The sequence below is a fragment of the Tarenaya hassleriana genome, unplaced genomic scaffold (assembly GCF_000463585.1).
Source record: "Tarenaya hassleriana unplaced genomic scaffold, ASM46358v1 Cleome29, whole genome shotgun sequence".
NCBI lineage: Eukaryota > Viridiplantae > Streptophyta > Magnoliopsida > Brassicales > Cleomaceae > Tarenaya > Tarenaya hassleriana.
The window spans coordinates 1922170-1936518 of NW_010966092.1; the positions used below are offsets into that span (position 1 = coordinate 1922170).

Below are 14349 nucleotides of genomic sequence, written 5' to 3' on the forward strand. Positions count from 1 at the left end.
TCGGATACGGATATTTATTTTGAAATATTTGTCGGATACGGATCGGATACGGATATCAAATTCGAATTATCCGACATATCCGATCCGATCATACTAATTAATAATATTATTAAATATAAAAATAATTTGCTATAAAAATTTAAAATGCTTTATACTTACATATATAACTATATGTATATTCAAGAAATATTTTGTATATATTGAGATTTAGAATATTTAATCTTTTAAATATTAAAATTTGTTATGTTTAATTTTTGAATTTTGAACTTTCAATATATTTGTATATAATAGATTATGATTATATTTGTATTTGAATTGATTTAAAATATTTAAATTATGAATTTTAAATTGTGAATAACATTTATATTAAATAATTTATATATATTTTTTTATATTTAAAATTGTTATTTAAATTTAAATTTAATTTTTATAATTTTTATGTCGGATACGGATATTCGCAAATATCTGCGATATTTATGGATATCCGAAATTTCGGATATTCGTAAATTACGGATCAGATACGGATAATAAAATCGAGTATTTTGCGGATCGAATACGGATATAGATATCTCAAAAATCACGGATATCTGATCTGTACCTACCCCTAATTTAGACATCACAAGAGCAATTCTTTAATTCGTGGTGAGAAAAAGGCCTTGACTTTCTTTATTTTCAACTCCAATGTCGTTCGGACAAAGTAATTTGCTTTCAAGAAACGGATCATGTTCATTAATGCTGACAATTACTCTATTAAATAATGTCGATAAAGGTGTGAATTAGGATGCTACTTGTTACGTCGATATGACCAGTGAACGAAACGGCTGCGGTTTCTAACAGTTGTACACGATTGAAAATCGACTAGGTGAACCGCAAACAATCGCAACGCAGCAAAACGTAGGATTTTTAATCGCAACTCCATACCCGCATTTCGTGGCATTTGATTAAAAAGATCAAAATATTCTTTTTTAAAATTCAATATTTCTTTACTAATATTTTTTATTTAAAAATAATTAAATTGATAAATTTATATTTAATTATTTTATAAATTTAGTAAATAGTTTTTTATCAAATAAGAATAATAAAGCACCCTTTTTAATAGTTACTTTTTTTTTTGTAAAAGTAACCCAAGACGGGACTCAAATATAGCTACATATTATTGGGAAGGAAAAACACGGATATTCATATATTAATATATTATGATAGGAAAATGTCCAGGTGCAAACCGACAACTTCAACTTGCGAGCAAACTTGCATAGATACGTTGAAAAATGGAAGTCAAACGACGAACTTTGATGTCGTTTTGAGTTCACCCCGAAATAATTAAATAAATGGTCATTTTTTAAACTGCGTTCATGTTTAGACACCGCATCTATTTCGTACAACAACTCTCTGCCTTAACAATTTAAAAAAAAATATTGGACACTGATTTAATATTTAGAATAATTATATACTGCGAAAGGTTGAATTACAACTGGCTAAATTGATATATATATATATATATATATATTCCCAATCCATGAGCTCCCACAATTCGAATATTTTTTTTCCTGTAAACCACAATTCGAATATTATCGCCTATTTTCTTTGATATAATTTCATAGTTTTTTATTTAATTTTCTTTACATATTTATGTATAATGATTTGGAAAAAGTAATTTCTAAACTATCACTAAATACATCTGTGTAAAGGCTATTGTAAAGCATCGGAGTCGTTTTTTTTTTACAAAAAAAAATATTACAAATATTAAACCACAATCAATCGAGCCGTCTTGTCCTAATTTCCCGCTAGAAAGGTAACAACATCTTTAGACTGAAAAAATAAATACGACTCGACCAATAAAATCAAAATATAATTTGACCAAGGAAATAAAGTCAAATACTACAGCAAACGGTCAAAGACCTGATTAAAAAATAAAAATAAAAGCATAAATATTAATGGGCCGGTGTAAACAGAAGAGGCCCAATAAAGTCACGTGCAAAAACCGACCTCTTACCATTTCGTTTTACATCTCTGTCTGGACACCGTTTTATTTTAATAATAATATCTGGAATTCAGTGCCGTTTTCACACCCACGGATTATATGCAAATAATAATAATAATATTAGTCACCGATCCCGTGATATTAATTGTTTTTTTACGGTGAAATACCATTTTTTTTTGTATCAGTCGGCAACTTGCATACCCTGTATTAATTATTTAATCTCTTAGACCCAAAAAGTTTAATTATTTATGGGTTGTGCATATGCTCTCGTTTTATTATCTTTTGGTACGATTTAATTTAGACTTTTTTTTTCCGGCTCATTTACGTGTGTTTAAAAGGTGGGATTTGATCGATGTAATAAATTAAACCATATTTATCCACAAAACGCTATTAGACCGTTCACACGAACAAGGCAGGCCGACTCTTTGCGTATGGCGGCGCTGAAAAGATTCAGTTTCTGAAAACAAAAATTAAGAGGAAGAAAAATCCAAAAGCGTTTTGCTTCTTGCGTTATATCTACCGTCTTAAACCTCGTCCTTTGCCCTAAAGAAACATCTCTCTCTCTCTCTCTCTGAGGTTTCTTTGCTTCGAAGAAACCATTTTCGTGGGTTTTAAATTATAACGTTTTGTGGGGTTTGTTAGGGTTTTTAGGGTTTATATTTTCTCTGTGTATGTGTGGGCTAAAAGTGGCAGACCCGAAAGATAACGACGCCACAAAATCATCAGAGGCCAGGGAAGATGACCGTACGACGACGACGTCGGAGTTTGACCATTGGATGTACCTTCTCGCTCCGGAGGACAGGGACGCCGCCACGGCATCTCTGTTTCCTGGTCTGACCAGACAGATGGAGATGTCGGCGATTGTGTCGGCTCTCACCCACGTAGTCGCCGGAAATGCCCCCAGTTATCATATTCCGGCGGCCGAGGCGGTGGTGTCCGGTGGCGGTGGAGAAGGGACTTCGTCGGGGCAGAAGAGGAGAAGACAGGAGGAGGAAGAATACGGTGAAGCGGTTGCCGCCACTGTCTCGATAACTTCCCCGCCACTGTCTCGATAACGGCAGTTACGGCCGGTGAGTACTGGTCGGTGGCCGGCGGCGGTGCAAGAGGTAAGTTTTGGCTACGCACGCATATATTATTTAACACTTTGTTGCTTTCTTATAAACCAAATTAGCCAAACATATATTTTCTTTAACCCTTAGATAAATAAAAAATTACGTGAAAACGAGAACTAAAACGTGATATTTGCATGGCAGATTCTGGTGGTTGTATATTTTTTTTTTCCTTCTTTAAATTATAAATATAACTATAGCGGTCACATAAGATGTTCTATATTATATTGATATTATATTGATGCCAAGCGGTTCCGATAATATACCATACATATAAACAAAGATACGTATGTCGAGACATATTATGTGTACTTGATCGTACCATCTATATATATATATAAACTTAAGATGAATAGTAATTAATAGAGCTTGATGCCAAAGGAATCTGCCATGAAAAGTTGTATCTCAAACCTTTAATGCAAACGCCGCAGGCCGTTTTGCCATCTCCAGTCTATTTGGCTTCAGAATCCGATAGCGACTTAAACATTAAAATCCCTTCTACGTCATATTTACGCAGTTAATAAAATTATATATACATATATATATATGTCGCATATGGTATTTGCCCATAGATTCCTACGGCTGAAGAATTGGGTAAAAAGCTTATATATATGCGAATTGATTTTGCAGGTGGGGAAGCTTCGAGCAACATATCGGCAGCGACAGGTCCGTTATACGAGTACTCAACGGCAGTAGCCAGTGAAACGTCATCGTACAGTGAGGACCAGCCGAAGAGAAAGTACAGAGGAGTGAGGCAAAGGCCGTGGGGGAAATGGGCGGCCGAGATTCGCGACCCGTTCAAGGCGGTTAGGGTCTGGCTCGGCACTTTCGACACCGCCGAAGCGGCCGCTAGAGCTTACGACGAAGCCGCTCTACGGTTCAGAGGCAACAAGGCTAAACTCAACTTCCCCGAGAACGTAAAGCTCGTCAGTCCCGCGGCTCCACTGCCTGAAACAGCAGTTCCAAGGCCAACCTATTCGAGTATTTCGGGATCCGGAACTGCCTTTTTGCCCATTCAGCCTGGTCCCGATCCGATGAGAGACAGTGGGTCGGGGAGCTACGTTGCGAACTATTCTGAGATGATTCATACTGGTTACCACCAATCCATGAGTTCGTATGATCACCCGATGATGTTCTCGTCCTCTGTTCCGCAAGCCGGAGTAGTGCCAATGCGATCCTCGGGTTTATCTCATTCGTCCTTACCACTTGTTTCACCGTCCACCGTCTCTTCTCATTCATCGTCCTCCTCATCAACTACTCTTCCGTTTTTTCCGGCGGCACATAAACCGGAAACTGCGAGCAGAAGTGGCGACTCATATTTGTTGGAGCCACCGTGGTCAGACGACAGGAAACATGACCATAGTTCATCAGGATGATGTTGATTATGGTGTTAGGTCCTAGGTTGTTCCTCTTGTTTGTTTGCTTATAATTTAATTGTTGTAAACATAAAAGGTGGCCATAAGATACGAGGAAAACACATGAATTGGGCACTAACCTGAGTTCCGTACCAATCTTGCAAAGAAAACCACTGGGTGGCCAACACCTTTCAGGTGTAAGTGTCATAAATTTCCAAACGAATTTGTTCTAGAAACTTGCCTGCCTTCCGTCAGATAAACATTAGAAGCTTCCCAGTAAGAAGAACCCGAAAAAACTATAGGACAAAACACCAACCCTACAGAGATTCTGAATGGCGAGTCTCGTTACTGTGATCGTCGTTAACGGGAGCCCGGGAAAGAGGATAGCAGGAAGATGAAGGAAGGGCTCAAAACCTGTGATTGATGATGGCAATTGGCATGTGCGGCTGAAACCCTCAAGCTCTGACAGCAGATTTGTGAACCATCGTCTCCTTGTGAATTTGGTGGCAACTCTTCTCGACGAGATCTAGAAGCTTTTCCAAGTTCATAGCCCACGAGTTTAGAATGTCACTGCTGTCCTTTCCGGCTTGGAAACATACAGTTCCCGATGGTCGGTCGATTTTCGAAACGAGGGCTTTGGAAACAACCATTTCAGACAGATGCTTCTCTGCTTCCTGAATTGTCAAGGATCATATCATATATCATCATCTTAGGAGGCAAAACCAAATGAATGTTAATGACACTATTATTTACCTCAATGCTCAGACACAACAGCTGGGCAAGTCTCTTTAAGGTAATCCTTGAGTAGTACTTTGAGACGACGATAATATTCTACAAACATGAGAAAAAGTCACAAAAGTAAATAACCGTATGGATCGATGCAAATACGCAAATTACATGTAGCAAAGACTTTTTACGTGTTCAATGATTCTCAGCTTCAAATCTTCAGCAGCTTTGCCACCCAAAGAGCCCCCAATCATGTTTTTCTCTTTCTCAAACTCGTCCTTATATTTTTCCCAGAGTGATGTCCATTGGATGACCTCCATTGTCATGATCTGTTTCAGAAGCATCCTGTGTAATAGGTTATAAACACAAAGAGGTGAAGTACTTGAGACAAAGGAGAGATGAATAATCAAACATCAAACATAGAGAGACAAAAGAATACATACCTGAAATCGGGAATTTCTGACATATTCTTATCTTCCAACGTTGAATTAAGCAAGCTTGATTGCATCGGGTCATATGGCGATAAGACAAGGTACCAGCAAATCTTCCTCAGGACCTGTGTTCGAGGATTGGGCACAAGTTAATCCAGATGTACTATACAATGTACATGTAGACAGTGGATGACCCGATCAATGCTGTCTTACTGGAATCCATTGTGCCGGGTTTTCCTTGACAGAAGGGATATCATATATTGACTTGTAGCAACGACATATTTCAAGGTAGTCGTTGTGGTGAGAGTAGTACCTACAGAAATTAAATCAGAATCTAAGATCCAACTGTAACAATTTATCTATAAATATAAAGCAGCCAGGACATACAAGACAAGAAATCAAATTTAGAGCAAATATAAATGCAACAATTTCAGTGAGAAACCAGACATTAAAAGAACAAGTATCTACACTTAATTGTGTTCAAGAGCAAACGCTTCACATATGCAGACAAGTGTTCCAGATAATTGACGGAAAACAAAATCCAAAACGGTATATTAGATAAGGAAACATAGTGATTACCGAATCATTAGCTCATAATAAATTCGTTTCAGCTCCAACAAGGATGGTATATCAGCTGGAGCCTCTTCTACTATGCTTTCACCTTCCTTAGGTTGCTTCTTCTCTTTCAATGTATTGGCATCAAAAACTCTTGGATTGATCTTCCTAGACAAGATTTGAGCACGGACATAATCTTGTCGATCTAAGCACAAACGAACCTTTGGAGTTTAAAACCAACAAATGAATGGTTCAGATAACTAGCACCATAAATAAGTAAATATGTGAAGTCAATAAACATAACACAAGATTAACAATAATGCATACTTGTTCAAGAATAAATGCGATCTTCTCAGTTTTTGCCATAGCACCAAATGTCTCCACCTTTTGTCATAAATTACATTACAAAGGATTAGCAAGGAAGAAAAGAAGTAGCCTATATATATGCAACCCAAAGCAAAAAATCGTACAGCGACTTCTTGCATAAGATCTGCAGCTTCAGCTACAAGCCCCTGCTCTTCTTTAATCTTAGCAAGCTTCTTGATCAAACGAGCCCTCTCAATTTCGACATATATCTAAACATGCAAAACACCGATGAGAGATATGTCAGTAGGATGCGAAAGTAAGAACGAGAGATAAACATCAGCTCTTTTGACTCTGAACCTTTCCAGCAGACACATTGTTTAGTGTCTTAATAAGCTCTATCCGTGTGTCAATATCTGGTGTCTGATCAATGTACTGCATTGCTTGCTGGACCATAGATTGCGCAGCCTACAGTTACAGGAACAAGTCCATGAAAGACACACAACAGAAACCCATATCGGGAAATTAGATACTTCCAAGATGTTCCACCGTATGGATATATCAGAGGGCATATTTTCTCATTTTTATTAGCTGAAGGATTAAAATGCATGTGGGTGGGTTGAGCAAGAGAATTCAGCAGAAAGAAAAAGATCTTTGAGGAACGGAACGGAGTTAAGCTTTTACAATTTCGTATTGTTTGAGATTCAACTTCATAGATTCACAATTTGATATAGTTCCTATGAAGATAGGTAGCAGAACATGAGGTACATCCAACTAAAACCAAAGAAACACTGAACACAAAAGTGCATCTATTATAGAAACTTCATTACATAAAATCATCACCTATCTGCAGTGACCCGATTTAGCAATAAAATGTAGCCAGACGGCAAATTTAAAGCTTCGGATTTGCAAGGATCAATCAAAATTATAATAACAGAGACCACACAACCAACCCATCAAACGAAAGCGGCCAACATCAAGAGTTTCAAGTTCCTTGAGTTGATGATTATGAGTTCAATTTCATAATAAAATCAGGGATTTTAAGAGAACAAGCCTATGCAATTCAGAAATTACTGGTAGAGGAAACATGCAATGGAAATTCGTGGCAGAAAAACAGGCTAAAACCACCAAACCATCAACGAGCAGGCGAATCCAACATGACATTTGGAGTCCCACAAATTTAACCCACCAACTAGAAAGATCTTAGATAATCTGCGAACAAAATCGAAGTACCTGCTTAAGCTGGCCACGCTTCTTGGACAGATTGACAATCTGTTCATTCAGGAGTTTCCAGTCCTTAGCTTCGAAACAAAGCTGAAGAATGTCAGTAACGGCCTTCCTCGTCCCAGAGACATCTCCGGCGAGCCTCATCTGCTTCTCCTCGTTCAGGAGCTGATCTATGGCAGCCTCCAGTTTCACTCTGTCCTCCTGAAAATCGCAAGTGTCAGAGAAAGAATGACACGCAAATTCGAACAAGGCAAACGTTCCTCAGATCTGAGAATTCATAGACTCACCATCGCAAACCACCGGAATTCACCTCAGAGAAGGATAATCCAAGAGAGCGAGAGGAGAGGAACCTCAGTCTTCGAAATTCAGAGTCCAGAGCGAGAGAAACAAGAGACTTGAAGAAGACGGACCCTTGAACAAGAAAGAAATGTCAGAATATTTGGGCCGATGATCCGTTTATTTGAAAAGGCCTTAAATAAAGATTTGGGCAATATGGGCTTATGAGAAAGCCCACACTTGTATTAAAATAAAACCGTAGGAAATTATTATTTTTCATGGGTTTTCTCCTTTAATTTGGTATAAAATTTATCAGATGTTGGGCTAGTTTTTACTTGTTCAAAGATACAAAATTAGGGTAACACCGCATGTTCACTCCAAATCGAAAATAAAAATATGATTTACTTTATTTGGTTCATTGTTATTGTTCGATATATACGATGATTATAGGTCGGTCCAATCATGTTTTCTTGGTTGAAAGGTATCATGTTATGCATGTATAATAATTAGAAGGGTTTCATGTATGCCATCGTATATTTTCTATCATTCATAGTCATATAGTCCAAAAACTTTTTTGGATGCGTATATTCTGCCTAGTTTCATGCTTACCGTGTTATTTTCATGAGTTCCAGTGTTATCAAAAAAAAAAACAAAAAAATAATACACACACGCTACACGCATATATGTGTATATATATATGTATAACTACGTACATGATCTTCCATGTGTATGAAATGTTTACACAAAGAGATTTGTCAGATTTATACATTGGTTCTGATCATATCCTTTACCTTTTTCTATATATCTTTGTAATGTTTTTATAAAGAAAACTAACAAAAAAACGTATCAGAAAAAAAATGTATTTATCGTCTTCGATTATGGATAGGAGTTTTCTTGTTAGCCGTATTGTAATCCATATCCACCAACCCATCACCGTCGCTCCCTCCTCCTCCTCCGTGCCCTAACGATCGTCTCTCTCGTCCCTTCTCCGCCGTCGATTTTCCACTCTCGTAGGTTTCTCGCAAACTTCTTGCTGAGAAAAGAACACGAAATAATCAAAATACATACAGATATATATTATATCATATTTGGATATAGATAGATAGATGGCATGTGTTCAAAATATTATATGTCGATATTGAAATATATGTATATATGTATGAAATGTTAAGATTGTTCATGGCTTACCTTTAGTAGGAGAAGAGAGGAAGAGGATGAGAAGAAGAAGAAGAAGAAGAAGGAGAAGGATGGATTTGCAGGAAACCCTAATTGCCATCTTTTCGGAAGATTTTTTTGTATATTTTGTAATGAACTTTTTCTTCTTCTTTTTGTGCATATGCAAGTGGTGAGTCTATGAGGGGAGATGGTCCCTTTTTATATTAGGACCGAAGATCGACTGAAACATTTGGAAGTTATGGAGACATATGGGTCCAACGGATGTGACGCAGATGTCCCTCTGCCCTTTCATTTCGTCTCAAAATCAATAAATAAAATAGACCGAATATTCATAATTATAAAATAAGTAATAAATTGATAGAAAGACATTCGTATTATTATTATTTTTTTGGTCGATAATTTGACGCTATATGTTGGCCACGCAATTGATTAGATTTGCATGGTACGACGCCGTTTTTGCAACGATTTAGATTCGTTTTCCTTTTATAGTCAAGTATCCAGTTTTAAAAATAAAATAATATATAGTATTTGTGTAAAAATACATATTTTATTTAAGAGCTAATGTTTCTTTTGGGATAGACGACTCTTTATAATTTGGTAGTTAGTTTGGCGTAAAATGCATTGGATCGTTTATTTTTCTACATGAGATGGGTTAAAAAATAATATATAATTCACCTTTTGACTGCAAAGCCTTGAACCATTAACTAATGGGAACCGACCATATATGAAATATATGATAATACTATATGGAAATCGGACAGAGGTAATATGGAGACGGAGTGGTCCTTCGAGGAATTATGATTATAATGTCACATATGTGTCTGTATACACTCATAACGTACCACCGAAATTGACATAAATGAGATATATACCATGCATGATATATAAAACACCCTACAAGATATTGCATGTTATATATTTATCAAATATGCAACATTCCATAGTGATAATGTTGATATAAAATGTTAAGGAGACTATATATTATTATTATATATATATATAACAATACTTTTCATATTTTACTACTTTTATACATGATAATTACAAGTATATAGCAGATGAAAAAAATGTATCCATACACACACACACATATTGAAAATAAAAAAACTGGACCACGGCATGGTGGACCACGGGAGCAACATGTGTTGTAGACATTCAACAATATATATATATATATGGCAAAAGGACACATAGTTTGTGTAGTCATGTGTTTTGGGAATGGCGATGCATTACTTATAGGGCGAGAAAATCCGACAAGGGTGGGCTCCAGTCACTTTCCATAGATCAACTAAATCCTGAAAGCTCGAAATTTCCATGTGAATGCGAATCTAATAATTATTCAGCATAGCATACGCTACAAATATAATGATTGTAATACAAACATTACATCAAACTATATTTATTCACATAACCTTCTCTTTAATGGTTAGGGTTAGAAATATAGATAGAAATGGATAGAATAATTCAGACCAGGTTGACAATACTAGGATTTGAAGATCGATTTGAAAGACTCTGTGTTCGCGTTATAAAAGATCTTTGGGTAAGTCCAGAAATAGAAAGGAAAAAAAAAACATCGCATCTTGTAACCAGAAACGAAGACAATCTCAAGACAAGTATCGAACCCTATAACAATTTTCGAAGAAAAAAAAGTATCCGAACTTGTTGCTAGATCTTTTTTTTGTTGGTAAAGAAAAAAAATGCAATGAAACAAATACATGCAAGTGTTCTAGGGGTGGCGACTTTTCGGTATTCGGTTCGAGTTAGATTTTTTTAAGAATTTTTCGATTTTTCAGTTTTTTTAAATTCAATTGGGTTCCAAAAAAAATCGGTTTTATTAAAATATTATTGGACGGTTTGGTTAAAAAACGGTACCGGAAAACCATACCGAAACGCGCACCCATAGTGTCCATCACGTGAAATGGTCCGCAGACCCAACACAGCAGAACTCGCTTGGGGACCGCCTGTTACGTGGAAACTTCTTTTACGTAAATAAACCACGTCGGTCTTAAAACTAGATGTGGGTGTTTCGGGAAACGGTTCGGGTTTGGGATGGAATAGATCGGATTGGGCACAAGTTAATCCAGATGTACTATACAATGTACATGTAGACAGTGGATGACCCGATCAATGCTGTCTTACTGGAATCCATTGTGCCGGGTTTTCCTTGACAGAAGGGATATCATATATTGACTTGTAGCAACGACATATTTCAAGGTAGTCGTTGTTGTGAGAGTAGTACCTACAGAAATTAAATCAGAATCTAAGATCCAACTGTAACGATTTATCTATAAATATAAAGCAGCCAGGACATACAAGACAAGAAATCAAATTTAGAGCAAATATAAATGCAACAATTTCAGTGAGAAACCAGACATTAAAAGAACAAGTATCTACACTTAATTGTGTTCAAGAGCAAACGCTTCACATATGCAGACAAGTGTTCCAGATAATTGACGGAAAACAAAATCCAAAACGGTATATTAGATAAGGAAACATAGTGATTACCGAATCATTAGCTCATAATAAATTCGTTTCAGCTCCAACAAGGATGGTATATCAGCTGGAGCCTCTTCTACTATGCTTTCACCTTCCTTAGGTTGCTTCTTCTCTTTCAATGTATTGGCATCAAAAACTCTTGGATTGATCTTCCTAGACAAGATTTGAGCACGGACATAATCTTGTCGATCTAAGCACAAACGAACCTTTGGAGTTTAAAACCAACAAATGAATGGTTCAGATAACTAGCACCATAAATAAGTAAATATGTGAAGTCAATAAACATAACACAAGATTAACAATAATGCATACTTGTTCAAGAATAAATGCGATCTTCTCAGTTTTTGCCATAGCACCAAATGTCTCCACCTTTTGTCATAAATTACATTACAAAGGATTAGCAAGGAAGAAAAGAAGTAGCCTATATATATGCAACCCAAAGCAAAAAATCGTACAGCGACTTCTTGCATAAGATCTGCAGCTTCAGCTACAAGCCCCTGCTCTTCTTTAATCTTAGCAAGCTTCTTGATCAAACGAGCCCTCTCAATTTCGACATATATCTAAACATGCAAAACACCGATGAGAGATATGTCAGTAGGATGCGAAAGTAAGAACGAGAGATAAACATCAGCTCTTTTGACTCTGAACCTTTCCAGCAGACACATTGTTTAGTGTCTTAATAAGCTCTATCCGTGTGTCAATATCTGGTGTCTGATCAATGTACTGCATTGCTTGCTGGACCATAGATTGCGCAGCCTACAGTTACAGGAACAAGTCCATGAAAGACACACAACAGAAACCCATATCGGGAAATTAGATACTTCCAAGATGTTCCACCGTATGGATATATCAGAGGGCATATTTTCTCATTTTTATTAGCTGAAGGATTAAAATGCATGTGGGTGGGTTGAGCAAGAGAATTCAGCAGAAAGAAAAAGATCTTTGAGGAACGGAACGGAGTTAAGCTTTTACAATTTCGTATTGTTTGAGATTCAACTTCATAGATTCACAATTTGATATAGTTCCTATGAAGATAGGTAGCAGAACATGAGGTACATCCAACTAAAACCAAAGAAACACTGAACACAAAAGTGCATCTATTATAGAAACTTCATTACATAAAATCATCACCTATCTGCAGTGACCCGATTTAGCAATAAAATGTAGCCAGACGGCAAATTTAAAGCTTCGGATTTGCAAGGATCAATCAAAATTATAATAACAGAGACCACACAACCAACCCATCAAACGAAAGCGGCCAACATCAAGAGTTTCAAGTTCCTTGAGTTGATGATTATGAGTTCAATTTCATAATAAAATCAGGGATTTTAAGAGAACAAGCCTATGCAATTCAGAAATTACTGGTAGAGGAAACATGCAATGGAAATTCGTGGCAGAAAAACAGGCTAAAACCACCAAACCATCAACGAGCAGGCGAATCCAACATGACATTTGGAGTCCCACAAATTTAACCCACCAACTAGAAAGATCTTAGATAATCTGCGAACAAAATCGAAGTACCTGCTTAAGCTGGCCACGCTTCTTGGACAGATTGACAATCTGTTCATTCAGGAGTTTCCAGTCCTTAGCTTCGAAACAAAGCTGAAGAATGTCAGTAACGGCCTTCCTCGTCCCAGAGACATCTCCGGCGAGCCTCATCTGCTTCTCCTCGTTCAGGAGCTGATCTATGGCAGCCTCCAGTTTCACTCTGTCCTCCTGAAAATCGCAAGTGTCAGAGAAAGAATGACACGCAAATTCGAACAAGGCAAACGTTCCTCAGATCTGAGAATTCATAGACTCACCATCGCAAACCACCGGAATTCACCTCAGAGAAGGATAATCCAAGAGAGCGAGAGGAGAGGAACCTCAGTCTTCGAAATTCAGAGTCCAGAGCGAGAGAAACAAGAGACTTGAAGAAGACGGACCCTTGAACAAGAAAGAAATGTCAGAATATTTGGGCCGATGATCCGTTTATTTGAAAAGGCCTTAAATAAAGATTTGGGCAATATGGGCTTATGAGAAAGCCCACACTTGTATTAAAATAAAACCGTAGGAAATTATTATTTTTCATGGGTTTTCTCCTTTAATTTGGTATAAAATTTATCAGATGTTGGGCTAGTTTTTACTTGTTCAAAGATACAAAATTAGGGTAACACCGCATGTTCACTCCAAATCGAAAATAAAAATATGATTTACTTTATTTGGTTCATTGTTATTGTTCGATATATACGATGATTATAGGTCGGTCCAATCATGTTTTCTTGGTTGAAAGGTATCATGTTATGCATGTATAATAATTAGAAGGGTTTCATGTATGCCATCGTATATTTTCTATCATTCATAGTCATATAGTCCAAAAACTTTTTTGGATGCGTATATTCTGCCTAGTTTCATGTGTACTACACATACGATCACATAAACTATTATTTGTGTGTATAATACACACGGGATCTCCCCCAGCTCTGTTGGTTTGAGAGTCCACTTCCTGAACAAGAGGTCGTGGGTTCAACACCCAGGGTATGGAGATTTCCCTTCCGGCCACCTTCGGGTGCTTCACATCCCACACGTGTGGTGCCGGTTGTGCGTATGGGTCAGGATTAGTCTGGGCCCTTTGGACCTGGGATTACCCGGTTATCAAAAAAAAAAAAAAAAAACTGCAGGGGATACATGGTCATGTGTGTTTGTGTCGAAACAGTCGCACGCGTGGGTGGGGG

General features: G+C 37.1%; 4 protein-coding genes across 4 annotated transcripts; 1 reads left to right on the forward strand and 3 right to left on the reverse strand.

Moving 5' to 3' along the window:
- The first annotated feature begins 2652 nt into the window (after positions 1-2652).
- LOC104818531 (ethylene-responsive transcription factor ABR1-like) lies at positions 2653-4485 on the forward strand. The gene is made up of 3 exons (XM_010548146.2): positions 2653-2942; positions 2990-3087; positions 3721-4485. Exons 1-3 carry the CDS (start codon positions 2653-2655, stop codon positions 4464-4466), a joined length of 1134 nt encoding a protein of 377 aa, XP_010546448.1. The 3' UTR covers positions 4467-4485.
- Positions 4486-4563: 78 nt separating this feature from the next.
- Positions 4564-8085, reverse strand: LOC104818471 (26S proteasome non-ATPase regulatory subunit 12 homolog A-like). The gene is made up of 11 exons (XM_010548078.2): positions 7975-8085; positions 7694-7888; positions 6821-6928; positions 6628-6732; positions 6485-6541; positions 6182-6378; positions 5816-5915; positions 5615-5727; positions 5363-5516; positions 5199-5276; positions 4564-5119 (listed from the first exon to the last, which is right to left on the reverse strand). Exons 1-11 carry the CDS (start codon positions 7975-7977, stop codon positions 4901-4903), a joined length of 1329 nt encoding a protein of 442 aa, XP_010546380.1. The 5' UTR covers positions 7978-8085; the 3' UTR covers positions 4564-4900.
- Positions 8086-8635: 550 nt separating this feature from the next.
- Positions 8636-9375, reverse strand: LOC104818473 (root meristem growth factor 9). The gene is made up of 2 exons (XM_019203057.1): positions 9152-9375; positions 8636-8996 (listed from the first exon to the last, which is right to left on the reverse strand). The coding sequence occupies exons 1-2, from the start codon at positions 9297-9299 to the stop codon at positions 8827-8829; spliced, it is 318 nt and encodes a 105-aa protein (XP_019058602.1). The 5' UTR covers positions 9300-9375; the 3' UTR covers positions 8636-8826.
- Positions 9376-10952: 1577 nt separating this feature from the next.
- On the reverse strand, positions 10953-13548 carry LOC104818472 (26S proteasome non-ATPase regulatory subunit 12 homolog A-like). Its single transcript, XM_010548079.1, has 7 exons — positions 13438-13548; positions 13157-13351; positions 12284-12391; positions 12091-12195; positions 11948-12004; positions 11645-11841; positions 10953-11378 (listed from the first exon to the last, which is right to left on the reverse strand). The coding sequence occupies exons 1-7, from the start codon at positions 13438-13440 to the stop codon at positions 11264-11266; spliced, it is 780 nt and encodes a 259-aa protein (XP_010546381.1). The 5' UTR covers positions 13441-13548; the 3' UTR covers positions 10953-11263.
- Between the last annotated feature and the right edge of the window lie 801 nt (positions 13549-14349).

Coding starts and splice junctions, on each gene's coding strand:
- LOC104818531 (XM_010548146.2), top strand. CDS start 2,653: ATGTGTGGGCTAAAAGTGGCAGACCCGAAAGATAACGACGCCACAAAA. Junction 2,943..2,989: donor GGCGGTGGAGAAGGGACTTC/GTCGGGGCAGAA, acceptor AATACGGTGAAG/CGGTTGCCGCCACTGTCTCG. Junction 3,088..3,720: donor GGCCGGCGGCGGTGCAAGAG/GTAAGTTTTGGC, acceptor TTGATTTTGCAG/GTGGGGAAGCTTCGAGCAAC.
- LOC104818471 (XM_010548078.2), bottom strand. Junction 6,929..7,693: donor AGCGTGGCCAGCTTAAGCAG/GTACTTCGATTT, acceptor CTGTAACTGTAG/GCTGCGCAATCTATGGTCCA. Junction 5,916..6,181: donor TATTATGAGCTAATGATTCG/GTAATCACTATG, acceptor TAATTTCTGTAG/GTACTACTCTCACCACAACG.
- LOC104818473 (XM_019203057.1), bottom strand. CDS start 9,299: ATGCACAAAAAGAAGAAGAAAAAGTTCATTACAAAATATACAAAAAAA. Junction 8,997..9,151: donor CCTCTCTTCTCCTACTAAAG/GTAAGCCATGAA, acceptor TTCTTTTCTCAG/CAAGAAGTTTGCGAGAAACC.
- LOC104818472 (XM_010548079.1), bottom strand. Junction 11,842..11,947: donor TCGCATTTATTCTTGAACAA/GTATGCATTATT, acceptor TAAACTCCAAAG/GTTCGTTTGTGCTTAGATCG. Junction 11,379..11,644: donor TATTATGAGCTAATGATTCG/GTAATCACTATG, acceptor TAATTTCTGTAG/GTACTACTCTCACAACAACG.